Here is a 26,825-nt window from a genome sequence, read left to right on the forward strand (position 1 = left end):
ACAACTCCCACATTTTTCATCTGATTGCAACTGTTCCAATTTCTAAATGTTCAGCCTGTTGAGGAATTATGTGCTCTACTTCAAGAATTAAAAAAAAAAAAAATAATAATCCAGGCTATTAGTTCAACTTCAGCTTTCACACGCAATTCCTTCAGGAATTGCCCCATCTAGTATATTGATGGTTCCCTACTGTGTATGTATTATTGTGACGAAACAGCTTGTTCTCTAGTGACATCTGCTGCACATTTAAGGTATTACACCCTGCTACTTGCTGCTTTCTAGTGCCGGGGTCACCAATGCGGTGTCCGCGGGCACCAGGTCGCCCGTAAGGACCAGATGAGTCGCCCGCTGGCCTGTTCTAAAAATAGCTCAAATAGCAGCACTTACCAGTGAGCTGCCTCTATTTTTTAAATTTGATTTATTTCCCAGCAAGCTGGTCTCGCTTGCTTGACATTTTTAATTCTAAAAGAGACAAAACTCAAATCGAATTTGAAAATCCAAGAAAATATTTTAAAGACTTGGTCTTCACTTGTTTAAATAAATTCATTCATTTTTTTTTTAACTTTGCTTCTTATAACTTTCAGAAAGACAATTTTAGAAAAAAAATACAACCTTAAAAATGATTTTAGGATTTTTAAACACATATATTTTTTTACCTTTTAAATTCCTTTCTCTTCTTTTCTGACAACTTTAATCAATGTTCAAGTACATTTATTCGTTTTATTGTAAAGAATAATATATAAATTTTAATTTAATTCTTCATCTTAGCTTCTGTTTTTTCGACGAAGAATATTTGTGAAACATTTCTTCAAACTTAATATGATTAAAATTCAAAAAAAATTTTCTGGCAAATCTAGAAAATCTTATTTCAAAGTCTTTAGAATTTCTTTTAAAATGTTTGTTCTGGAAAATCTAGAAGAAAAAATGATTTGTCTTTGTTAGAAATATAGCTTGGTCCAATTTGTTATATATTCTAACAAAGTGAAGATATGATTTTAACCTCTTTAAAATATGTCATCAAAATTCTAAAATTAATCTTAAACAGGAAAAATTACTAATGATGTTCCATAAATTATTTTTTGTTATTTTTTCAAAAAGATTCGAATTAGCAATTTTTTCTCTTCACTTTTTTCAGTTGAATTTAATTGAAGATAAACTATGTATCAAAATTTCAATTTCATATTTTGTGTGTTTTCTCCTCTTTTAAACCGTTCAATTAAGCGTTTTTTTTCCCATCGTTTATTATCTACAGAAAACCTTAAGTAAAAGGGAGGAAAAAAAAGTATGACGGAATGACGGACAGAAATACCCATTTTTTTTATATACATACATAATTGGCTATTTCTGGCAATTTATTTAAGTGTGTATCAAACTGGTAGCCCTTGGCATTAATCAGTACCCAAGAAGTATCTCTTGGTTTCAAAAAGGTTGGTGACCCTTGTGTATGTATTATTGTGACGAAACAGCTTGTTCTCTGGCGACATCTGCTGCACATTTAAGGTATTACACGCTGCTACTTGCTGCTCTCTAGTGTAATGTTTTGATCTCTTTGAAGAGCAATGTCACAGTATTGATGAGTGGTGGAAGTTTATATGTTCATACAATTGCACTGTGCTGATTGGCTGGACAGGTCACGTGGTTTTACTGCCATTGTTCTCCATTGGACAACTGTAAACAACTGAAATGTAACTCACCATATTTATGTCACCACTATTCACTCACACAGCAGGGGGCGCTAGCAGTAGCTGAGGTGTGTTTCTTGGCCGACGAGGCCTCCGTGCATCTCCTCCTCAGCTGTCTTCACCCTCTCATCAGCCTTCACCACAGAAGACACAACCAGTCATGTGACCGTCATGCAGGTGCTCATCCCTTTCATCATCCTCTCATCTCATTCTCACTCCTTTGTCAACTGCCCCACCTGATCCTTTCATCATCAGCCTCCTCTTCTGTTCACCTCATCCCTTCATCTTCGGCCTCCTCACAGGTTCACCTCATCCCTTCATCATCAGCCTCCTCACTTTTTCATCTCATTCCTTCATCACTAGCTTCCTCATATATTCACCTCATCCCTTCTTCATCATCCCTTCTTCATCTATTTACTCATCTTTTCATCATCAGTCTCCTCACTTGCTCACCTCATCCCTTCATCCTCCTCACCTTTTCATCTTATTCCTTCCTCATTAGCCTCCTCATATATTCACCTCATCCCTTAATAATCAGCCTCCTCACTTTTTCATCTTATTCTTTCCTCACTAGCCTCCTCATATATTCACCTCTTCATCTCATCCCTTCATCATCAGCCTCCTCACCTGGTCACCTCATCCTATCATCAGCCTCTTCACCTTTTCATCTCATCCCTTCATCATTGGCCTCATCTTTTCATCTCATTCCTTCATTATCAGCCTCCTCACCTGTTCATCTCATCCCCTCATTACCAGCCTCCTCATCTTTTCATCTCATCCCTTCATCATCATCCTCCTTACCTTTTCACCTCATCCCTCTATCATCAGCCTCCTCACCCTTTCACCATCAGAATTTGCTCATCTCATCCTCATCCGTTTATCATTTTCCTCACCTCACTCATTCATTATCAACCTCATCACACCATCATCAGCTTCCTAATCTCATTCATCATCAGCCTACACATATCCTCCTCACTCATACATCAGGCTCCACACTCCATCATCAGCCTCATCATCTTATCCTCATTCCTTTATCATCAGCCTCATCTCATTCTCAATCTTTCATCAATTTCCTCCCCTCATCCTCACTTGTTGATCATTAGCTTCATCATCTCATCCTCACTTGTTGATCATTAGCTTCATCATCTCATCCTCACTTGGTGATCATTAGCTTCATCATCTCATCCTCACTCCTTTATCTTCCTCATCTCCTCTTCACTCTTTCATCTTCAGCTTCATCCTCACTTGGTTATCATCTTCTTCATCATCACTCATTCATTATCAGCCTCCACACTCCCAAATCTACTCCTCCCTCTTTCACCTTCAACCTCCTTATCACAGCCTCACTCTTTCATCTGCTCCCCACTCCATCTCCTCCTCAACCCTTCATCCTCCACTTCCTTTTCTCCTCACGCCATTATCTCTCACATCTACTCCTCCCTCTTTCATCTTTAACCTCATCACAGCCTTACTCCTTCAGCTTCCTCACCTGCTCTTCATTCCTTCATCAGCCTCATCTCATCCTCAATCTTTGATATCAACTTTCTCAACTCATCCTCGTTCCTTCATCATTTACCTCACCTCATTCTTACTTGGTTATCCTCCTCTTCATTATCACTCATTCATTATCTGCCTCCTCCCTCCTTATCACAGCCTCACTCCTTCATCTGCTCCTCACCCCCTTCATCCTTCACTTCCTCTTCTCCTCACTCCATCATCAGCCCCCTCATCTATAACCTCCTCACGCCGTTATCCCCCACATCTACTCCTCCCTCTTTCATCTTTAACCTCCTTATCGCAGCCTCACTCCACCTCCTCACTCTATCATCAGCCTCCTCCTCTTTTCCTCACGCAATCATCCTCTTCTCCTCACTCCATCTATTGCCTCCCCTCTCCTTCCTCTGTGGCCTCCTCCCTCCCATCATCTCCCACATCTAGGCCTCCCTTTCATCTTTAACCTCTTTATCACAGCCTCACTCCATCTCCTCCTCACCCCTTCATCCTCCACCTCCTCACTCTATCATCAGCCCCCTCCTTTTTCCCTCACGCAATCATCCTCTTCTCCTCACTCCTTCATCTATTGCCTCCTCCCTCTTTCATCTGTGGCCTCCTCCCTCCCATCATCTCCCACATCTACGCCTCCCTTTCATCTCTAACCTCTTTATCACAGCCTCACTCCATCTCCTCCTCACCCCTTCATCCTCCACCTCCTCTTCTCCATCATCAGCCTCCTCTTCCTCACTCCCATCTATTGCCTCCACCCTCTTTAACCTCCTCATCACAGCCTCCCTCCTTCATCTCCTCCTCACCCCTTCATCCTCCACCTACTCACTCTATCATCAGCCTCCTCCTCACTCCATCTATTGCCTCCTCCCTCCCATCATCTTTAACCTCCTTTTCACAGCCTCACTCCATCTGCTCCCCACTCCACCTCTTCTTCTCACTCCATCATCAGCCTCCTCTTCCTCACTCCCATCTATTGCCTCCACCCTCTTTAACCTCCTCATCACAGCCTCCCTCCTTCATCTCCTCCTCACCCCTTCATCCTACACCTACTCACTCTATCATCAGCCTCCTCCTCACTCTATCATCAGCCTCCTCCTCACTCCATCTATTGCCTGCTCCCTCCCATCATCTTTAACCTCCTTTTCACAGCCTCACTCCATCTGCTCCCCACTCCACCTCTTCTTCTCACTCCATCATCAGCCTCCTCTTCCTCACTCCCATCATCTCCCACAGCTACTCCTCCCTTTTTTTATCCTTAACTTCATCACAGCCTCACTCCTTCATCTGCTCCCCACTCCATCATCAGCCTCCACTTCTCCTCACTTTATCTGCCTCCTCTTCTCCTCACTCCTTCATCAGCCTCCTCCGCCTCAGTCCATCTGCCTCCTCTTCTCCTTTATCATCAGCATCCTCTTCTCCATCAGCCCCCCCCCCTTCCCTCTGCACAAAAACTGCAGGCTCCCCCAGCATTGCAACACTACTTCCCCTCCATTTTGTCTTCCTGGTCAGGGACAGGTAAGGATGGTGAAGTAACTGCAAGAAGAAGAAACATAAGCTGCCATACAAATATTACATCAGTATTCTACATGCTCTAATTACGGCAGAGAGTCTGTTTAGCTAAAGCACAACGAGGACGATATCTTTTAATGGTTTCTTGAATGTAAAAACTCATTAAATATAACTACTTATTGTTCATCTTGCTTGGGGGTAAACCAGAAAGTGGGGAATAATACAATATACTCCATTATGGAGTATATTGTACAACACGACTAACGTGCTGGGTCAGCATTAACGGTGCTGATGAGTTGATTATAAATAGTAAAACACACGCGACCCCAAAAGGGAATAAGCGGTGGGAAATGGATGGATGGATAACTTGCACAGTAAAGTGTCGGTTTTGGCATTTCAAAAGCACCTGCTGCCCTCATGTGGCTAAAATCGCCGGACGTTACAGCCACAGCATTTTGGGCAGTTGAGACGTTAATTGGTGCAATTACTGTTACTTGTATCGCATTCAGCCATTTGATAAGACACTTTATTTCGCGCTTTAAATGTCGTTGTGACAGTCATGTGTGTCACACCTGCTTACTATCAGCGCAATTAATACGAGAAAAGTAGTTGTTTGGTGACGTGAATAAAAATAACTTTTCCTGTGTGGGTTTTCTTCAGTGAGGAACAATGACAGCACTTTATTGTGGATGAAATGCACAGGTGTAAAATAAAATGTGTACAACGAATAAATGTTTAAAAAAATAAAATTCACGTTCAGTGTGGTGGTTACCATCCAGTGGTGTGTGAGGGGGGGTGGGGGGAGCAACGGTCAAATCAAGAAAGTGGACCATGATAAAAAGACTTTGGGTAGTTCCTTTTAACATGAGCGCAGATAATAATCAACTAAAGATGTGATTTATTACGATGCAAAAGCGGCGAGCCAGTATGCAGACGGGACAAAGAAAAGCAATAATTATCTGCTCACCACGTTTCAAGTTTACTAGCCAACAGACAAAAAGACAAAATACTTCTTTTTTCACTAGATTGGTCAAACCTCACACTCGCTGATCACGTGACTGTGATCGGATGGCTTGTTCTGAACTCCTGCTTTCAAAGCTAGCCGACAACGTCCTCGCGGAGTCCAGGTGAGGCAGATGTGTTGGTGCGGTCTAAAGGGGGTTAAAGGTCAGACCTGCTGCTTGCCCAGCTGAGCGTCGCCGCCCCGCCTGGCGGACGAGGGCACGAATTTGGGAATAATGATGGGCAGGGGCGCCTGTCCTACTGAGCTCCCTGTGGGCCCGAAGCCGTTCTCCAAGTTCTCCCCTTCCTCGTCGTCGTCGTCATCATCATCATCGTCGTCTTCGTCGTCGTCGTCCGACGAGTCCTCCAATTCAGAAATCATCTTAACTCCCGCCATGAGCGCCGTTCTCTCCTCAGCTTCCGGATGCTGGATGTTACCGTCGAGACGGAGCGCTTGGGCCGACTCCTCTTCGCCGTCAGAGTCGACGGCGATGGGCTCAGGGAGTCCGGCGGGCGTTTTGGGCGGCGAGGTGCAGTTGATTGTCTCGGTTTGGTCGGGGAGCTTGGGTTTTAAGGAAGAGCCGCCATTTGATGCCGCAGACTCTTTCCGTCTCTGGCGGGCTTGCTCCGACAGCCCCAAGCGATCCCTGGACGTCCTACTTTTGCCAGGTCCAGCCTCGAATGCGCCACCCTCCAACGCCAGCTCGTGGCTCACCTGGCCCGCCTCGTGCATGCTGAACCCCAGCAGGACGCCGGGGCGCAGGCTCTCGCACTCCTGCGCACATTTCCTGCGCGTGTTGACGAAGTGTCCAGAGACGTCCGACTTCCACAGCCAGAGTCCAGCCGCCAGCTTCTCCACCTCCCGCTGGGTGGCATACGGCGCCCGGTTGAAGTAGCGGGTGAGGAACGCCTTCCTGGACTCGTACGACTCGTTCTCCAGACCCTGCGGGTCGAGTGCGAGGCAAACGGGTTCGTCCGGGTTTTCCTCAAACTGTGTGTTCATGTCTCTGGGGTGCGCCCTCTCCCCGGGAGGGCCCCGCCTCCTCCTTTTTGGCGCGCTGGTGTCGCAGGCGTCGACGCCGGTCCGTTTGGCGGCCTGGCCGGTCCTGGAAGCGGACCGATCCTGGCCGTTGTGAGACTTCCCTACGCCTCGACAGTGGACGAGATGTAAGGTGATGGTGGAGGCGGTCATGTTGCTGGTGTACACGCCCAGACAGTGGATACACTTGTAGGTCAGCTTCTTCTCCACCGGGTGCACAGTCTGGATGACCTGGTGGCGCTCCTTCAGGTGGTGAGCCAGGGAGTCCGAGATGGGGCCCTTGAGAATGGAGAAGCAGAGCGGACAGAGCGTCTTTCCTATGTCTCTCTTGTAGGGTACGGCCGCGGGCGGGGCGTTCTTGACCGTGTCGAGAGCTTTGGAAGGGTGCTGCGGTAACGGCCTCTTGGCCGACAGCAGGGAGGCGGCCAGCGAAGACGAGACAGCGGTGTGGTTTTGGGCGTGAAAGGCCACCGACTCCTCCGGGGCGTCCTTCATGTTGTAGGTCGTCACGATCAGCTGCACGTTCTTTGGGTTGCCCTGCTGCAGGGTCAGGTCGAAGGTGAGCGGGGAGTCGGTGCGGGGCCCCACCGGCTCGTCCGGATGGGACAGGCGCATGTGAGCCACCATCTTCTCCACGTCGTTGAAGGTGGCGCGGCAGTGCGGGCAGGACAGGCCGTGGATGAGCATGTGGTTGAGCAAGGTGTCGCTGGGCAGGTAGCGGTTGCAGTAGAGACACTTGCTGGTGAAGTTGTGGATCTTCATGATGTAGTTGGCCACGGCGGGCACCTTCTCCGCTTTGTGCTCCTTTTCAAAGTGGCAGCTGTACACGTTCTCCGGGAAGAGCTCGTTGCAGATGGTGCAGATCTTCCACTTCTGGGTGTGGGAGGGGCCCAGGACCGAGGAGCCGCCTTTCCTGGCCGCGACTGAGGCCACCGTGGTGGCCGCCGCCTGCACCCGGGGGCCGAGGGAGCCCGACTTGAGGGAGGACACGGTGTTGACCATCACAGGGCTCCGCAGGCTGGCTCCGGGGAACGGATGCCTCGCGGAGTGAGACTGCGGAGAAACGTGGGCGTTCCCGGCCAAGCTTCCCTTCCCTTGAAGGACGCCAAAGGAAAAAGTCTGGTTGATCGCGGACTTAAAGCCCACCGACTCGTGTTTGATCGCCGAGAGAAGACTCTGAGGACTGAAGGTGGGCTTTGACGCCGAGGCGACCCGGGCCAGCTGCTGGGAAGCTGAAGGCCTGGTGGTGGCCATGACGGCCCCCTTTGGACCCATCCCGATGATGGTCTTGTCTCCTTGGGACTTGGGTATGAGCAGGATGGGTTTGGGGCGGGGGACGATCACGCTGGTGTGGCCTATCATAGCCGTCACTTGGTATCCGACCCGCTCGTGGTCCTCGATGACATGCTGGACGAGTGCCTCGTAGGTTCTGGGGACAAACAGACACTTCTTGCAGTGGATCTGATGACTGTTCACGTGGTTGCTGTTGCTGCCCTCCGGTTTACCGGCGGTGCCGCCGTTTTGGGCCTTCTCTCCCGGTTTTGCGATGTAAGGCTGCGCCACCTGCTGGAAATGTTCCCTGTAGATGTGCTTACGCACCACGTTGTACAAAGGGTCCCGGTAGGTGCACTTCTTGCAGTAGTACACTGCCTGCTCCACGCTGTCCCCCGGCCTCTTCAGGAGGCCATCCTTCATCAGGAGGCCGCCGCCGCCGCTGCCGCCGGGCCCCAGGCGCACGGTGCTGCTGGGCACATGGAAGAGTTTGATGTGCGTTTCCAGGGTCTTCTTGTTGCCGTTGTAAGTGCAGTAGGGGCAGTTGAGCAGGATGTTGTTCTCGAAGTCTTGGCTGTGGACATTGCGGAAGTGGCTCTTGTACGCAGAGAAGTATTTGGACGAGAAGAGGCAGCCGGTGCAGCAGAAAGGTTTGGAGCGGTAGTCCTGGAACACATCGGAAGGTCACGGTTTGTGCTTGCACACAAGGAGGAAGACGTGATGTGATGTTTGCAATACATACTTGGACTTTGGTGTGCGACGGCTCCCACATGCACACGTCCTCCCAGCAAGTGTGCTTGATGTACACCTCGGGCGGCGTGTAGGCCTTGAAGTCCTGCAGGAGAAAACAGTAAAGCACTCTTTGACATATACAGTAAAAGCCAAAAGTGTGGACACACCTTCTCATTCAATGCCATTTCTTTATTTTCATGACTATTTACTAGAGATGTCCGATAATGGCTTTTTTGCCGATATCCGATATTGTCCAACCCTTAATGACCGATTCCGATATCAACCGATTTCGATATATATAGTTATATAATTAACACATTATTATGCCTAATTTTGTTGTGACGCCCCGCTGGATGCATTAAATAAACAATGTAACAAGGTTTTCCAAAATAAATCAACTCAAGTTTTATTTAAGTCACAAAGTGCATTTTTTTTAACATGCCTCAAAACAGCAGCTTGGAATTTGGGACATGCTTTCCCTGAGAGAGAATGAGGAGGTTGGGGGTGGCAGTGTTGAGGGGGGTGTATATTGTAGTGTCCCGGAAGAGTTAGTGCTGCAAGGGGTTCTGGGTATTTGTTCTGTTGTGTTTATGTTGTGTTTTGGTGCGGATGTTCTCCTGAAATGTGTTTGTCATTCTTGTTTGGTGTGGGTTCACAGTGTGGCGCATGTTTGTAACAGTGTTAAAGTTGTTTATACGGCCACCCTCAGTGTGACCTGTATGGCTGTTGACCAAGTATGCATTGCATTCACTCGTGTGTGAAAAGCCGTAGATATCATGTTATTGGGCCGGCAGGTTTATTGGTGCTCTGTACTTCTCCCTACGTCCGTGTACCACTCCGTACAGCGCCGTTTTAAGAAGTCATACATTCATACTTTCTGAAACCGATACCGATAATTTCCGATATTACACTTTAAAGCATTTATCGGCCGATAATATCGGACATCTTTACCGTTTACCGTATTTTCTGGAACACAGGGCGCACCGCACTATAAGGCGCACTGCCGATGAGCGGGGCTAGTCAGTTTTTTTTTCATACAAAAGGCACACCGAATTATAATGCGCATTAAAGCTGTCATATATATATTTTTTTCTAAATGTAAAATACTTCCTTGTGGTCTACATAACATGTAATGGTGGTTCTTTGGTCAAAATGTTGCATGGATGATGTTTTACAGATCATCTTCAAGTCGCTTTCTGACAGTCGCTTCTGGATGCGCCGTTTTATGGGCAGTCTTATTTACGTGGCTCACCTTCGACATCGTCTTCTCCCCTTCATCTTTGTTGTAGCGTGCAAAGACGGGAGTGGAAGAAGTGTCAAAAGATGGAGCTAACTGTTTTAATGACATTCAGACTTTACTTCAATCAACAATGGAGCAGCGTCTCCTCACCCGTGGCTCACTTGTGCAACGACGCCGGAAGTGTGTCCCGTGAAAAACCATCCGACCAAAACTCCTTAATAACTAAAGTTTTATCCATCCATTTTCTACTGCTTATTCCCTTTGGGGTCGCGGGGGGCGCTGGCGCCTATCTCAGCTACAATAGGGCGGAAGGCGGGGTACACCCTGGACAAGCCGCCACCTCATTGCAGAGCCAACACAGATAGACAGACAACATTCACACTCAATTTCACACACTAGGGACAATTTAGCGTTGCCAATCAACCTATCCCCAGGTGCCTGTCTTTGGAAGTGGGAGGAAGCCGGAGTACCCAGAGGGAACCCACGCATTTACGGGGAGGACATGCAAACTCCACACAGAAAGATCCCGAGCCCGGGATTGAACCCTGACTACTCAGGACCTTCGTATTGTGAGGCAGACGCACTAACCCCTCTGCCACTGTGAACCCCTATATATTTATTTATTATTTATTTAATTATATATGCACCTTATTGCTTTTTTTTTTATCATGCAATACCATGAGTTTATGTAACGAAATTTCATTCTTATCTGTGCTGTAAAGTTCAAATTTGAATGACAATAAAAAGGAAGTCTAAGTCTAAGTATTTTAATTCTTTATCTCTTTTTTTTTTCAACAAAAAATGCTTTGCTCTGATTAGGGGGTACTTGAATTAAAAAAAAATTTCACAGGGGTTACATCACTGAAAAAAAGTTGAAAACCACTGTACTGCGGTATTGGCACGGACTACAGTGACGGATGTGCGCAAATTTTCAGGACATATGCAGATCTCAAATACACATCAGCAGGTACGAGAAAGTAAGAAAAGTTGTTTTTGCATAATATTGTCACTGAAGCCATCAAAACTATGAATGAACACATGTGGATTTATGTACTTAACAAAAAAGGTGAATTAACTGAAAATATGTTTTATATTCCAGCTTCTTCAAAATAACCACCCTTTGCTCCGATTACGGCTTTGCACACTCTTGGCATTTTCTCCATGAGCTTCAAGAGGTAGTCACCTGAAAGTGGTTTTCACTTCACAGGTGTGCCTGGCAAAAGTTGATTAGTGGAATTGTATCAAAGGTGTTGGAAATAAAGTAAACACATTGAACACTTTTGGCCTGTACTGTACATGTATTGACAATGGGTCAGAATGGGCGCCAATACCGATGTATTTTGTCCCACATTAGCAGCATAGCGTATTGATTGACCCATTAAGAGGCAGTGCAATGATTACTACAGGTTTACAGAAGAATATAAATAATATATCGGCTGTAATGTTCCTGTGGACGTTCACACAGCAAAACTAAACATGATACTTCACATCAATAACTTCCTGCATCAGTCAGGTGCTTCTGATTTGGTACACGCGCCCATGTGTGACAGTCCAGACGTGAGTGTTACTACATTCCAGAACTTTCAAATGTAACGTGCACAGGCCTGCCTGGTTCGGCTACGACGACAAAAATTTTTGGAATTCTAACTCTCGATTTATATTCTGTTGCTTCGATTAAATGCTTAATGAATGCAACTAGGGATGTAAACGGTAATACTGATAACCGCAGTAAAACTTCCCGAAGATTTGTATTATTGTTGTAAACTCGAATCATTTTTTAAGCGATTGATTAACTGCACCTTGATACACTGATGGACATACTGGCGCCAGCTCGCTAGCTTAAATGCTAATATGAAAACAAGAGACATTGATATCTTTCCACATTACGAAACGACGTACCCCAATCGAGACGTAAATAAACATGCACATTGAACCTACAAGCTGTTGTCTTTTAGTACCGCGATCGTCCACTAGAAAAAAAAAAAAAAGATTTTATTTGTGACACTTTTCATTAAAAATAAATCTTTAAGTGATTTTAAAACAATACAAGCTTAGCCATTAAAACATACTTTACTAAGACTAGAACACTATTAGTAAAGCATAAGAAACAGAAAACATGCAAAATAGTTCAAGTTAAGTTAAAGTACCAGTGGTTATCACATACACACTAGGTGTGGTGAAAATTGTCCTCTGCATTTGACCCATCTCCTTGTTCACCCCCTGGCAGATGAAGGGAGCAGTGAGCAGCATCGTTGGCCGCACCCGGGAATCATTTTTGCTGATTTAATCCCCAATTCCAACACTTGATGCTGAGTGCCAAGCAGGGAGTTAATGGGGCCCATTTTTATAGTCTTTGGTATGACTCGGACGGGGTTTTAACCCACAACCCACCGATCTCAGGGTGGAAACTCCAACCACTAGGCCACTGAGTAGGTAATTAAAAACAGTGGCTTTTATAACAGTATTTATTTTAGTTATTTACAAAAAATACTTGGTTAAAAGACTTTAGTGTGTGTATGATAACTTTCTGAGCATATTCATAAATACCGTCATAATAATGAAAACTGTGATTATTTTACTCAGGATTAACGTGATATGAAATCTTCATGTCGTTACAATCCTAAGTGTAACTGATAAACATTTATAAAAGTTGTACCACATGGAATGTCCAGAACTTTTAAAATAGGCTAACATTGTTAGTAGGACTGGGCTATATATCTGTTTTTTAAGATATATTGATACATTTTTAAACAAGATATGAATGAAGCAAATATCGTAATATCGATATAATTTTTTTCACGTTAAAATGACCAAATTTTTGGGATTATAAATCGCTCCGGAGTATAAATCGCACCGGCCGAAAATGCATAATAAAGAAGGACAAAAACATATATACGTCGCGCTAGAGTATAAGTCGCATTTTTGGGGGAAATTTATTTTATAAAATCCAACACCAAGGATAGACATTTGAAAGGCAAATTTAATATAAATAAAGAATAGTGAACAACAGGCTGAATAAGTGTACGTTATATGACGCATAAATAACCAACCTGGTATGTTAATATTATGGTAAAAGTCCTTGAAATAACTATAAAATCTAGAACATGCTAAACATTTACCAAACAATCTGTCACTCCTAATCGCTATTCTCAATTTTTATAAATTATCAGCAATGTTGAAATGATCGATTTTCAAAGATGCGGAAGTAAAAGCATGTAGCATCTTTTTTCCCCACAATGTTCTTCTGCCATGAGCCGCCCCCCCACCAAATTTCTATTGGTTGACGTGTGTGTGTGTGTGTGTATATATGTGTGTGTGTCGATTGCTGATATACGCCTAGTATGCAGATGGGACTGTGAAAAAAACAGCGACCAATAATTAGAAAAATACGGTATTTGTTGTGTTCCTCGATTCTCCCCGGCCCCCACTCACTCTCATGTTTTACTAAACCCTTCCCCTTACTCCTTCCAAAATGTGCTTGCACGTATAAGAACATTGGTTGTTTACTATGATGAGTCAGGATTGGTAAAATATTAGGGACAGGCCAATCAGAGGCAAGATAGGGCGGGTCATGGAAGCAGGAAGGGAAATGACAACAGACATCCCAAATGACGGTGAGAGAGTCGTAGAAGAAAAGAGGAAATTTTCAAGCGGGCGATTTATATAATAAAAAAAATAGTGGAAGATGGCAGAGGAATTCTCTTCTCTAGATTTTGCTTTTAGCGATGTAGACCATGTCCAGGAAACCCACAAAGTGTCTACTTGGCCACCACATTTGGATAAAACATTTCTTTGAGTTGTTTACCATGTAAGCCCAAATCAAAGCTGTTCTTCAATTGCCAAGCAGGGAAATGCTGCCAAAAATGTACGCTGAAGTGAGGAAGATCATAGCCGCACAATTTAAGTCAAGTTACTTACTTGGCGCTGACCAAAACCGTACATGTGTGACAGTCCATTAAATAGTTGACTGCGAATTAAAAAGTGCCTGCCGGCAAATGTATTTTTTTTTCCCCGAGTTTAATACATTTTGTATTATTTGCTCAGCTATGTTATTTATCTATTTAATGTAGATGGAATATTTTTCTATTTTATTTATGTTATGTAATTCTGTGCTACTTAAACTGTTTATTTTCTGTGCTGTAAATACCCATCTCGACTAACTGGGTTAATACAAGTGCTGTTAATACCCATCTTGGCTAACTGGGTTAATAAAAGTGCTGTTAATACCCCTCTTGACTAACTGGGTTAATAAAAGTGTTGTTAATACCCATCTTGGCTAACTGGGTTAATAAAAGTGCTGTAAATACCCCTCTGACTAACTGGGTTAATAAAAGTGTTGTTAATACCCATCTTGGCTAACTGGGTTAATAAAAGTGCTGTTAATACCCATCTTGACTAACTGGGTTAATAAAAGTGTTGTTAATACCCATCTTGGCTAACTGGGTTAATAAAAGTGCTGTTAATATCCATCTTGACTAACTGGGTTAATAAAAGTGCTGTTAATACCCATCTTGACTAACTGGGTTAATAAAAGTGTTGTTAATACCCATCTTGGCTAACTGGGTTAATAAAAGTGCTGTTAATATCCATCTTGACTAACTGGGTTAATAAAAGTGCTGTTAATACCCATCTTGACTAACTGGGTTAATAGAAGTGCCACTGACTGTTTACAGTGCAGGTGTCATTCACTTCAATTTCAGTGAATCTCGCTGAAAATTGAATATCTTTGTATGTATACTTTCACCAGAAAATATATCGAGATATATATCAAGTATTGAGTTTAAGTAAAAATATATAGAGACAAACTTTTTCGTCCGTATCGCCCAACCCTAATAGTTAGTAACATGAGTGTGTGGGTGTCCTGATCTGTGTGGCCGAGAAAAGCTGATTTTTTATTTAACTTTAAATTCTATTAATCCACACGTTTTACAAGTGTAATGTCGATGTTTATGTGTATTTATTAAAAATAGTGAAAGTTATGTCAAACAGAAAAAAATCGCATCAATATGCGTACGCATTGATACTGTAGAGCAGGGGTCTCAAACTCAATTTACCTGGGGGCCACTGGATGCAGAAACTGGGTGAAGCTGAGGCCGCAAGAAAAGATTTCTTTAAAAAATCTAACATGCACTTTTTAATGAATTCACCTTCTTTGAATGGCTTTCCGCCCTAGCAACATACTTGCCAACTCTCGCGATCTTTCCGGGAAAAAACCCGAATATCTGTGCCCGTCCCTACAATCATTCTCCCGGTTTTCGCCCTGACACCAATATTATAGGCATGCCGTGATGGCACTACCTTTAGCGTCCTCTACAACCTGCCGTCTCGTCCGCTTTTCCACCATACAAACAGTGTGCCGGCCCAGTCACATATTGTATGAGGCTTCCGCAGACCCACGGAAGCGACTGCAAGACACACTTGATCAACAGTCATACAGGTCACACTGAGGGTGGCCGTATAAACAACTTTAAGACTGTTACAAATATGCGCCACACTGTGAACCCACACCAAACAAGAATGATACACACATTTTGGGAGAACATCTGCACCGTAACACAACATTAACAAAACAGAACAAATACCCAGAATCCCATGCAGCCCTAACTGTTCCGGGCTACAATAGGGGGCGGGGTTGGGGGTATATTGTAGCCTGAAAGAGTTAGGGCTGCATGGGATTCTGGGTATTTGTTCTGTTGTGTTTATATTGTGTTATGGTGCCGATGTTCTCCCAAAATGTGTTTATTATTCTTGTTTTGTGTGGGTTCACACTGTGGCACATATTTCTAACAGTGTTAAAAGTTGTTTATACGGCCACCCTCAGTGTGACCTGTGTGGCTGTTGATCAATAATGTCTTGCAGTCGCTTACTGTGTCTACAAAAGTTTAATAAAATATGTGGTTGGGCTGGCACGCAGCTAGTACAGGTTGTAGCGGACGCTAAAGGCAGTGCCTCTGCGGTGCCCCCTTAATACTGTTGTTTGGGTGACATTCGGGAGAATGACTACCCCTGGAGGGGCACTGAAAATTTGGAGTCTTCCGTCGAGGAAATACAAGCGTGATGCTGTAAAGCGCCATTCATATAAAACTTGCGGGCCGCACCAACATTAAATTTTCAAATCAAGGTGCCGCAAAATAACGTCTCACGGGCCAAATGCGGCCCGCGTGTTTGAGACCTCTGCTGTAGAGTGTGTATCATCTGATATAGATAGATTACTCAATTAATAATAATAATAATAATAATGGATTACATTTATGTAGCTCTTTTCTAGACACTCAATGCGCTTCACAGAGAAGTGAGAACCCATCATTGATAATTACTAAAATAATTGATAGCTGTAGCCCGACCGCCCGGTGCAGAAGCTCCTGACACTACTCCTGTATTATTCAAAATAAAGACACAGTGTCGGAGTTTGTAAAAGAGGCTGACCTGTAGGTGGTCTTTGCAGTACTCCAGACCGATGTCTCCCAGGACCCTCTTGACATTTTTACGAGCTTTACGCAGACTACTCAGGTTGTTGACAGGGAGCTGGAACATTCTGCCCACCTGGATTGGGGGGAAAAAACACAAATATGAATGTGTTTTTTTTTTTAATCACAAACAATGCCATGGAGTAGTAACCAACAACAATGGAGGAGGGTATGTAACAGTTGTTGGCAGTCTTATTCAAGAGAGCCACAAAGACTGTGTTCATTTTGGTCATTTCCATAACTGTGTATGCTCAAATGTTACAATGAGTGGAAATTCACTGACGAGGAACCTGGAAAAACCAGCAACGTTGAGTAGAACTACATAAAGGTACCATTCATTGTACAAAAAAAATGGCACAATCGTACATAATGAATGACATGATGTATGATTTACATCGCTCTATGTATTGCATTACGATTATACAGCTGGGCAAAAAAGTATTTAGTCAGCCACCGATTGTGCAAGTTCTCCCACTTAAAATGATGACAGAGGTCTGTAATTTTCATCATAGGTACACTTCAACTGTGAGAGACAGAATGTGAAAAAAAATCCAGGAATTCCCATTGTAGGAGTTTAAAAAAATGTATTGTAAATTATGGTGGAAAATAAGTATTTGGTCAAGCATTCAAAGCTCTCACTGATGGAAGGAGGTTTTGGCTCAAAATCTCACGATACATGGCTCCATTCATTCTTTCCTTAACACGGATTAATCGTCCCGTCCCGTTAGCAGAAAAACAGCCCCAAAGCATGTTTCCACTCCCATGCTTCACAGTAGGTATGGTGTTCTTGGGATGCAACTCAGTATTCGTCTTCCTCCAAACACGACGGGTTGAGTTCATACCAAAAAGTTCTATTTTGGTTTCATCTGACCACATGACATTCTCCCAATCCTCTGCTGTATCATCCATGTATCCATTTTGGTATAAACTCAACTCGTCGTGTTTGGAGGAAGAAGAATACTGAGTTGCATCCCAAGAACACCATATCTACTGTGAAGCATGGCGGTGGAAACATCATGCTTTGGGTCTGTTTTTCTGCTAAGGGGACAAGACGATTAATTTGTGTTAAGGAACGAATGAATGGGGCCATGTATCGTGAGATTTTGAGCCAAAACCTCCTTCCATCAGTGAGAGCTTTGAATGGTTGACCAAATACTTATTTTCCACCATAATTTACAAATAAATTCTTTAAAATTCCTACAATGTGAATTCCTGGATTTATTTTTCCACATTCTGTCTCTCACAGTTGAAGTGTACCTATGATGAACATTACAGACCTCTGTCATCATTTTAAGTGGGAGAACTTGCACAATCGGTGGCTGACTAAATACTTTTCTGCCCCACTGTACGTACCACTACAACTTCCTGTCATTCCGTATCCTCCACTTATAGCCTAATTATATAGAAATGTAGCAACATTGTTGTTTAAATGCTAATAAGCTGTGTCGGTAACACTTTAACACCGTAACTGTGCATTTGTCCAACTTAATAGATGTCATATCACATACAACAAAGATAAACAGAAGCAGTAGAGATGTCCGATAATATCAGACTGCCGATATTATCAGCTGATAAATGCTTTAAAATGTGACATTGGAAATTATCGGTATCGGTTTTAAAAAGTAAAATTTATAACTTTTAAAACGCCCCTGTGTAAACGGACGTAGGGAGACGTACAGAGCGCCAATAAATCTTAAAGGCACTGCCTTTACGTGCCGGCCTAATCACATAATATCTACGGCTTTTCACACACTAGTGAATGCAAGCATAATTGGTCAACAGCCATACAGGTCACACTGAGGGTGGCCCTATAAACAACTTGAACACTGTTACAAATATGCGCCACACTGTGAACCCACACCAAACATGCAATTACAAACACATTTCGGGAGAACGTCCACAATGTAACACAACATAAACACAACAGAACAAATACCCAGAACCCCATGTAGCACTAACTCTTCCGGGACGCTACAATATTCACCCCTCCATATCAACCCCGCCCACCTCAACCTCCTCATGCTCTCTCAGAGAAAGCATGTCCCAAATTCCAAGCTGCTGTTTTGAGGCATGTTAAAAAAAAATAATGCACTTAGTGACTTCAATAATAAATATGGCAGTGCCCTGTTGGCATTTTTTCCCCCATAACTTGAGTTGATTTATTTTGGAAAACCTTGTTTAATGCATCCAGCGGGGCATCACAACAAAATTAGGCATAATAATGTGTTAATTCCACGATTGTATATATCGGTATTGGTTGATAGCGGAATCAGTAATTAAGAGTTGGACAATATCGGACATCGGCAAAAAAGCCATTATCGGACATCTCTAATTAGCAGCACTATGTGAACGTAATACCAACATTCCATTTGAACATCCTGGGGCCTGCCAAGTTTCAGGAAATGACAAGAGTGGTACTTTATTGTCATGATGTGCTCCAAAATTTTTAGCCTATTTAGCATACATTTGGCCTGTTTTAAATTTGATTTATAAGCTTTAGAACTTTGTTGTGAAAATCTCCTTCCGCGTTTGTGGAAACGCTTCCTGCCCACACTGCTTGGTGCTTCGTCTGAGCTACTGTGACGTAGGTTACCATAGTAACTAATTCGATGAACATAGTTACTAATTGGAATACCATAGTAACTAATTAGATTACCATAGTAACTGGTTTACCATCCATAAGCACATATTCCAACCATTGAAATACTTTGTATAGTTGAAGACTTAGAAAACATGACTGCACATCATAATGGCAGCTACACTTTCCATCTTAAAGATCTAAAAACATTCTTTGGGAATGCCCGGAGGGCCAGATTAAAACGCTTAACGGGTTGTATGTTGCCCCCGAGCCCTTATTTGCCCAGTGTCTGGTCTATATTGACCATTACAAGGTCTGTAACTCTGACAGAATACACATGGAACTAAATGGACCCCATTTTGGTAAATGATAGGCCTTGAAATTAAACATTTTGATTAACACTGCTTTAGGGGGGTTTATATTGTCTTCCAACAAGCAGGAGAACATTGAGTGGGTTTTTAAGCAGGAGATGAGGCAATTTTGCCTACTCCCCAGTAAGGAAAGTCGCTATTGTCTATCATAAAAGTTGCTAGATGACATCACTGGCTCAGCTGAGATTCAAATGATAGGCTGTTTTTGTCTAACCATCTTTTTCATTTGTTATTATTTGTATTATCTTCTCTGTGTTCTTGCCTGAAAAAAGACAGTCGTGTCATCCGGGAATATGACTAACTTTAAGTCCTTCGTAACTTTGCAAATGTCGTTTGAATAAAGATTGAACAATTTTGGTGCCGGTACGTCACGAGATATTTTCCGCTATGTAGATGTTTGTTCTCCTATCTTCACGCAATGCTTCCTGTTGGTTAAGAAGCTTCTAACCCAGTTCAAAACTAACCCTCTGATGCCATCCTCTTTTAATTTTTTTATGAGGATATTTTGATTGATTGTGTCAAATGCTTTTGTTAAATCCATAAACTGCAGCGGTAGATTTTTTAAAATATATTTAGATATCAGTACAAGCATTTAAGTCCCATCTTAAAACTCAATTTGTATACTCTAGCCTTTAAATAGCCCACCATTTTAGACAAGTTGATCTGTCGTTTCTTTTCTTTTCTGCTCCGTCCCCCTCTCCCGGTGGCAATGGATGAAGTGCTGGCTGTCCAGAGTCAGGACCAGGGGTAGACCACTCGCCTGTGCATCGGTTGGGGACATCTCTGCGCTGCTGACCCGTCTACGCTCGGGATGGTCTCCTGCTGGCCCCACTATGTACTGAACTCTCATTATTATGTTAAATCCACTGTGGACTGGACTTTAAAAATATTATGCTAGACCCACTAGACGTCCATTGCATCCGGTCTCCCCTTGTTTGTCTAATCTTGAACGGGTTTGTGCTGAAAACAAAATGTTGTTGTACTTGTACAAAGACAATAAAGACCTACCTACCCACCTACCTACCAAATTTGGTCCAACGTTCACAAAGTACTTATTGAAGCTTTTAACTACTTCATTCATATTGTCATTTTTCTGTATTTTGGATAATCCTTCTAAGCACCGTTTGTAATAATGCTATTTAGGATGCCCCCTGTCGCGCCCATATTGTTTTTGTTCGGGTCTTATAATTGACTGTAAAAAGGATTTCCTATGTGTTTGTGGTATGCCACTTAGCTTGTTCTTATACGTCTTGTACTTGTTTTCTGCCACTGTAGATGTGTGTTATAAATGTAATGTATTCTTCCTGTTGCAAGCATTTTTCAGTCCTCTTGTCATCCATAGTTAATTGTTTTTCTTTTGCTTCTTACTAAGTTGTTCCAATAGACAATGTGGGTACATGTTAACATATGTACAGTATATATCATATAGTGTACATATATCATGTAAATATTACATATATGTTATATTTTATATTGCTACCATGGTACATTTTGAGTCTATTTTATACGTGCATTGGTTTTTCCATTCTTTGTAACTGAGCTACTTTGTGGAACAATTTCCCTTGTGGATCATTAGTTTCTCTAAGTCAATGCTAGGTTAGAAACACCAGCATAGCTATGTGCGCTACATGCTAACACTACATTTTACGACATGATCAAACTTACCGCTCCGACCCCTTAAATGGCTGACGGATAATTGGTGGAGCTGCATTTTAAAATGTGAAGTGAAGCCTGCTTTTTGATAAAGCTGTCGCCCATGAATTGATTAAACAAGTTGAAAAGCTTATTCGGGTGTTGCCCTTTAGTGGTCAATTGTACGGAACATGTACTGTACTGTGCAATCTACTAATAAAAGTTTCAATCAATCATTAAGTTGTGGCCATTGTAGGCTTAAATAATCACTTATTCATGAGGCATTAATGAGCGAAACATCATAATATGTCAGGATTACAGTGTATTATATGTACAATATGTACACAATGTAACAAAATTGCTCCAGAAGGTAAAAAGTGTGGACATACTGTACATGCAAATCTATTCTATACACCTTGTAATCAAATAAATCATTGACTTTAAAAATAATAAAACAGAATAAGTTCTGAGACACCTCCACTGAGTATCGGAGCGCCTCGAATGATGAGGTGGCGACTTGTCCAGGGTGTACCCCGCCTTCCGCCCGATGGTAGCTGAGATGGGCGCCAGCGCCCCCCCGCTACCCCGAAAGGGAATAAGCGGTAGAAAATGGATGGATGGAAAACAGAATAATGGTTAAATAATGAAAATATGATTAAGATAATATTGGCCAAGTTATATACAATAGGCCTTTGAACGTTTTAAAGATGTGCAACAAAGCCTGCCTTTCTTTTGTTTGAAGCTGTCCATTAGGTGGGTGGGTCAGAGATATTGTATGATATTGGCAAGTTACTTGTCTAAAAGAGATTCAGAAGAACCAAAGCTTACATTAAATTCGACCTCTTTTCCACATATTTTACTGATAAGTATTTAACAGCATAACTTTTACATGTTTACTTAGTGTTCACTTCCTGTTTGGAAAAAAGGAAAGGTAAGTGTTAAAAATATCAATAAGCAAAAAAATATATACTGTGTTAAAAAAAATAGAAATAAAATGTTTAAAATAAGGATAAAAAAACATTATCTGAAAATAATAAAAACAATAAAATAAGTTGCGTTAAATAAAGAGAAGAACAGCAAGGGCATTGAGACACTACGCTCCATAAATAGTTGCTATAGATATACGTGAAGTAATAACGTATTGGTGATTGTCAAACTGTAGAATTTGGCATAATACATGTTATTGTTGTGGAAGTGTTATTTAGCTGCATCAAGTCTTTGTGAGGTAGGTCTTTCATCAGAGGTGCTATCATGTCCATGATAAGGTGCTTCTTCCTTAAGAACGTAATAAACAGAAACAAGCTGAAAAGTGAGCGTATGAGCGCCTCTACTCTCAAAAGGGAGTGAGATGATAGATTGCTATCAATTTTGGTGTTCATACACACATTATGGTGATATTGATAAAAGGGGACCTTTAACGTGCTCACATATATTGTAAAAAAAACTAAATATCGTCTAACCTGTAAACTTTGCTAACAAGTGAAGGGAAGGGAACGGTTAAGTGTATTATTGATAAACCGTGGTAAAACTCCCACCGGTTTTATTATTACTAGAGATCTCCGATAATAACGGATATTATCGGCCGATAAATGCTTTAAAATGTAAAACCAGAAATTATCGGTATGGGTTTCAAAAAGTCAAATTTATGACTTTTTAAAATGCTGCTGTAAGGAGTGGTACACGGACGTAGGGAAAAGTACAGAGCACCAATAAACCTGCCAGCCCAATCACATGATATGTACGGCTTTTCCCACACAAAAGTGAATGCAAGGCATACTTGGTCAACAGCTATACTGGTCACACTGAGGGTGGCCGTATAAACAACTTTAACACTGTTACAAATATGTGCCACACTGTGAACCCACACCAAACAACAATGACGAACACATTTCGGGAAAACATCCGCACCGTAACACAACATAAACACGACAGAATAAATACCCAGAACCCCTTGCAGTACTAACTCTTCCGGGACGCTACAATATACACCCCTTGCTACCACCAAACAACGCCCACCCAACCCCGCCCCCCACCCACCTCCCGAATTCGGAGGTCTCAAGGTTGGCAAGTATGATAATTACACAGTGGCCCCCAATGAAAACAAATTTGGCCTACTGGTTTTGTTTACAGTTCTCTAAATAGAAAACAAAACAAATAAGATTGTTTTTATAATCGATGTTTATGTGTGCACTTGTTTGCAAATATCACGGTGACAAAGGGGTTAGTGCGTCTGCCTCACAATACGAAGGTCGTGAGTCCTGAGTAGTCAGGGTTCAATTCCAGGCTCGGGATCTTTCTGAGGAGTTTGCATGTCCTCCCCGTGACTGCGTGGGTTCCCTCCGGGTACTGCGGCTTCCTCCCACTTCCAAAGACATGCACCTGGGGATAGGTTGATTGGCAACACTAAATTGGCCCTAGTGTGTGAATGTGAGTGTGAATGTTGTCTGTCTATCTGTGTTGGCCCTGCGATGAGGTGGCGACTTGTCCAGGGTGTACACCGCCTCCCGCCCGATTGTAGCTGAGATAGGCACCAGCGCCCCCCGTGACCCCAAAGGGAATAAGCGGTAAAAAATGGATGGATGGATTTTTGCAAATATATATATATATTTTTTAAACAAAGCTTTCAGTGTGTTTTGTAATCGATGTTTATGTGTGCACGTTTGCAGATATATATGTATATGTATGTATATATATTTTTAATACAAAGCTATCAGTGTGTTTTGTTTGACCACATTTAACAATGTTGTCGGAATTTTGGTCAACAATAACCGTGATACGATATTTTCATATCATTACTTCCTGTCGGCCCTCATCCTTGTTTTGGAAGGCGAAACAAATCCAAAGAAAAAGAAAACCGAGCTACAGTGAAGGTTGCTATGGTCAACTTCAACATTTATTTACCCCCCCCCCCCTTCAAAACTGTCTTTTTCTTTAAGAATTGGACGACCTCTGGTGCATTGGACTTGAAAGCTTCTGGAGTGCCCATGTGTGTGTGTGTGTGCATGTATGCGCTGAAGGCTGCAGGTGCACTTCCCCCCTTGCTCGCTCTGCGGGCCTATGTTATTACGTGCAGATGGCGCTAGAGAGGCACGCCATTATGTAAGCCCCCCCCCCCCCCCCCCCCATCACAGAATGGCGCCTCCTATTGAGTCAGCCTCTACAATATGTCTGCAGTGGAGGAGGAAGAGGAGGATGGGCTCCGGAGGGGGGGTGAGGATGGACTCGGGGGGTGAGGAAGGGTGGGTTTGCTGAGGATGAGGGGAGGAGGAGGACAGGGAGCGAGAGAGGCGGAAAGGAGGGGGGAGGTGGAGGTCGAACAGACTCGCTTAAAAGGAAAAGAGGGAGGGAGGGAGGGAGAAACGGGTGAGAGAAACAGGGGAGGGGGTGGAGCAGGAGGAAATAAACGCCAAGGAGAGAGGCTGCTGAGTGGGAAGGAAAGAAGAAAGGCACCTCCATGGAGGGCCTGCAAGCAGCACCGTAGTGACCCCCCGTCTAGTCGGCTCCTGCAAAAGGCTTAGAGCCTTACTGAAAGCCACTACTACCGACCACGCAGTCTGCTAGTTTATATATCAATGATGAAATATTAACATTGCAACACATGCCAATACGGCCTTTTTAGTTTGCTAAATTGCAATTTTAAATTTCCCGCGAAGTGTCGTGTTGAAAACGTCGCGATATGACGACGCATGCGTTTGACGTCTCGGGTTGTAGCGGACATTATTTTCCAGCCCGATCCGAGCTATAAATAATCTGCTTTAATCGCATAATTACACAGTATTCTGGACATCTGTGTTGCTGAATCGTTTGCAATTTGTTCAATTAATAATGGAGAAGTCAAAGTAGAAAGATGGAGGTGGGAAGCTTTGAGCCTTTAGCCACATAAACACAGCCGGTGTTTCCTTGTTTAAAATTCCCGAAGGTGAAGCTTTATTATGGATCAGAGCGGTCAAGCAAACATGGATCCCGACCACAGGTCAACCGGCAGTTTTTGGTGGTATTAGGTCGGCTCTTACCAGAGACATCAGCGTGTCCTCCTGCAGCTCCATGACTTCCCTCAGAGACACTCGCGGCCAACACACCCGTGGCCACACCCCTCCGACTTTCAGGTGCTATTTAATCTCACTAAAACACTAGCAACACAATAGGCAGATAAGGGATTTTCCAGAATTATCCCTAGTAAATGTGTCTAATAACATCTGAATCGCTCCCACTGCAATCGCCTTTCTTCAAAAACTATTTTTCTTCTTCTAGTCCTACACTCTAAATTTCCTCATCCACGAATCTTTCATCCTTGCTCAAATTAGTGGGGAAATTGTCGCTGTCTCGTGGCTACGATTATAAACAATGTGAGGAGCCCTACAACCCGTGACGTCACGCGCACATCGTCTGCTACTTCCAGTAAAGGTGTTGTAAGCACAATACCAATGGTGCGCAATTTGCAAAATGCGCAACTGCATTTTGCAAATTTAATGTCAAATCAAATGTTTATTGGATTCATCACTATACAGTGTACATCCACAACAAAACTACTGACTAAACTACTACCACAACCTGGTTTACTATTTATAAAAAATAATAATGTAGGGTTACCTGGAACTTGAAATAGTCCACCCGGCCTGAATCCACACTTGGTAGTAGTGTAGTCAGTAGTTTATTCGTGGATGTACACTGTATAGTGATGAATCCAATAAACATTTGATTTGATTTGACATTAAATTTGCAAAATGCGCAACCGCATTTTGCAAATTGCGCCCATTGGTATAGTGCTTACAACAAACGCAAAGCTTTTTTTTAAGCGACCAAAAGTTGCGAACTTTATCGTGGATGTTCTCTACTAAATCCTTTCGGCAAAAACATGGCAATATCGCGAAATGATCAAGTATGACACATAGAATGGACCTGCTATCCCCGTTTGAATAAGAAAATCTCATTTCAGTAGGCCTTTAGTGACAAAGTTTGGGATGAACTCTGGGTGACACCTGTGTAGTGTTTACACCAATTACCAGGAAGAAGACAAAGAAGAAGGAGGCATGTTTTTGGATGATGACAGAGGTGACACCTCCCACTTTTAGTTGTTTTTTTTTTAGGGTAGAGGTGGAGGGGGGGTGGTCACACCCGCCTCCTGTCACCTGGCAACTAGAAAGCAAGTAAAATTAGTCACGAAAAATTAATAACTAAATGCGTTTTTGTAAATACATTCAGAGAGATGAGAGACGCTTGTTATTGACAAAAAAAAAAAGAGTGTCCACTCCAAGCAGGCTAGGCTACGTTAGCAGCTAACGACGCCGGGCTCCCAAACCGCACCAGCTGCGTTCACTTTCAACGGCGTGTCCGATAATGGGCGCTTGTGTTGAGCTAGCTCGGCACCGTTAGCCGCTAACGAGACAAAACTATCACGTACAAGTTTTACCTGCGCTCACAAACCACGACGGAGCGGCACTTCCACTGCGAAGACTGCCCCGGCTCGGTGGCTGATATCCTGGACAGGTGAGTTGCGGCTCCGGGAGACAAGAGAGCCGCCGTCCGTCCGTCGGTGGAAGCTCCAACTCCGGCCGCCGTCGCACTCCTCCTCCGGTCAGCAAACACGCTCGTGTGACGGATTAAATATCCATGTTTCCTTTCACACTCGGCGCTGGAAGGCTATCATATTTCAGCGGGCTTGTAATAAACTCGCACAAATGTGGCCGAGGTTAATAAAGACACGCTTTCCTTGCCCCATTCTTCTCTTGACAGACAATACACATCCGAGACCAGAAAGTGCCCCCATCCAAAATGGCGGAAAAAAGAGGAGCCGG

At 43.2% G+C, this 26,825-nt stretch overlaps 2 protein-coding genes across 4 annotated transcripts in view; both read right to left on the reverse strand.

The window, feature by feature from the left end:
* Positions 1-5,191, reverse strand: part of pard6b (par-6 partitioning defective 6 homolog beta (C. elegans)) — a 56,847-nt gene extending 51,656 nt beyond the window's left edge. Inside the window, exon 1 of the mRNA XM_061902736.1 lies at positions 1,695-5,191. Within this exon, the coding sequence (XP_061758720.1) occupies positions 1,695-1,697 (3 nt within the window). The 5' untranslated portion in view covers positions 1,698-5,191. The remainder of the gene's footprint in view (positions 1-1,694) is intronic.
* Positions 5,192-5,652: 461 nt separating this feature from the next.
* On the reverse strand, positions 5,653-26,825 carry adnpb (activity-dependent neuroprotector homeobox b). 3 transcript variants are annotated; one of them, XM_061902733.1, is made up of 4 exons: positions 26,441-26,825; positions 16,409-16,525; positions 8,753-8,845; positions 5,653-8,676 (listed from the first exon to the last, which is right to left on the reverse strand). In XM_061902733.1, exons 2-4 carry the CDS (start codon positions 16,514-16,516, stop codon positions 5,866-5,868), a joined length of 3,012 nt encoding a protein of 1,003 aa, XP_061758717.1. In that variant the 5' UTR covers positions 16,517-16,525; positions 26,441-26,825; the 3' UTR covers positions 5,653-5,865. The 3 variants fall into 3 exon arrangements, with proteins under 3 accessions (XP_061758717.1, XP_061758718.1, XP_061758716.1); XM_061902734.1 differs by having other exon boundaries at positions 26,432-26,825; XM_061902732.1 differs by lacking the exon at positions 26,441-26,825 and adding an exon at positions 20,044-21,213.

The sequence above is a fragment of the Nerophis ophidion genome, linkage group LG06, assembly GCF_033978795.1.
Source record: "Nerophis ophidion isolate RoL-2023_Sa linkage group LG06, RoL_Noph_v1.0, whole genome shotgun sequence".
Taxonomy (NCBI): Eukaryota; Metazoa; Chordata; class Actinopteri; order Syngnathiformes; family Syngnathidae; genus Nerophis; species Nerophis ophidion.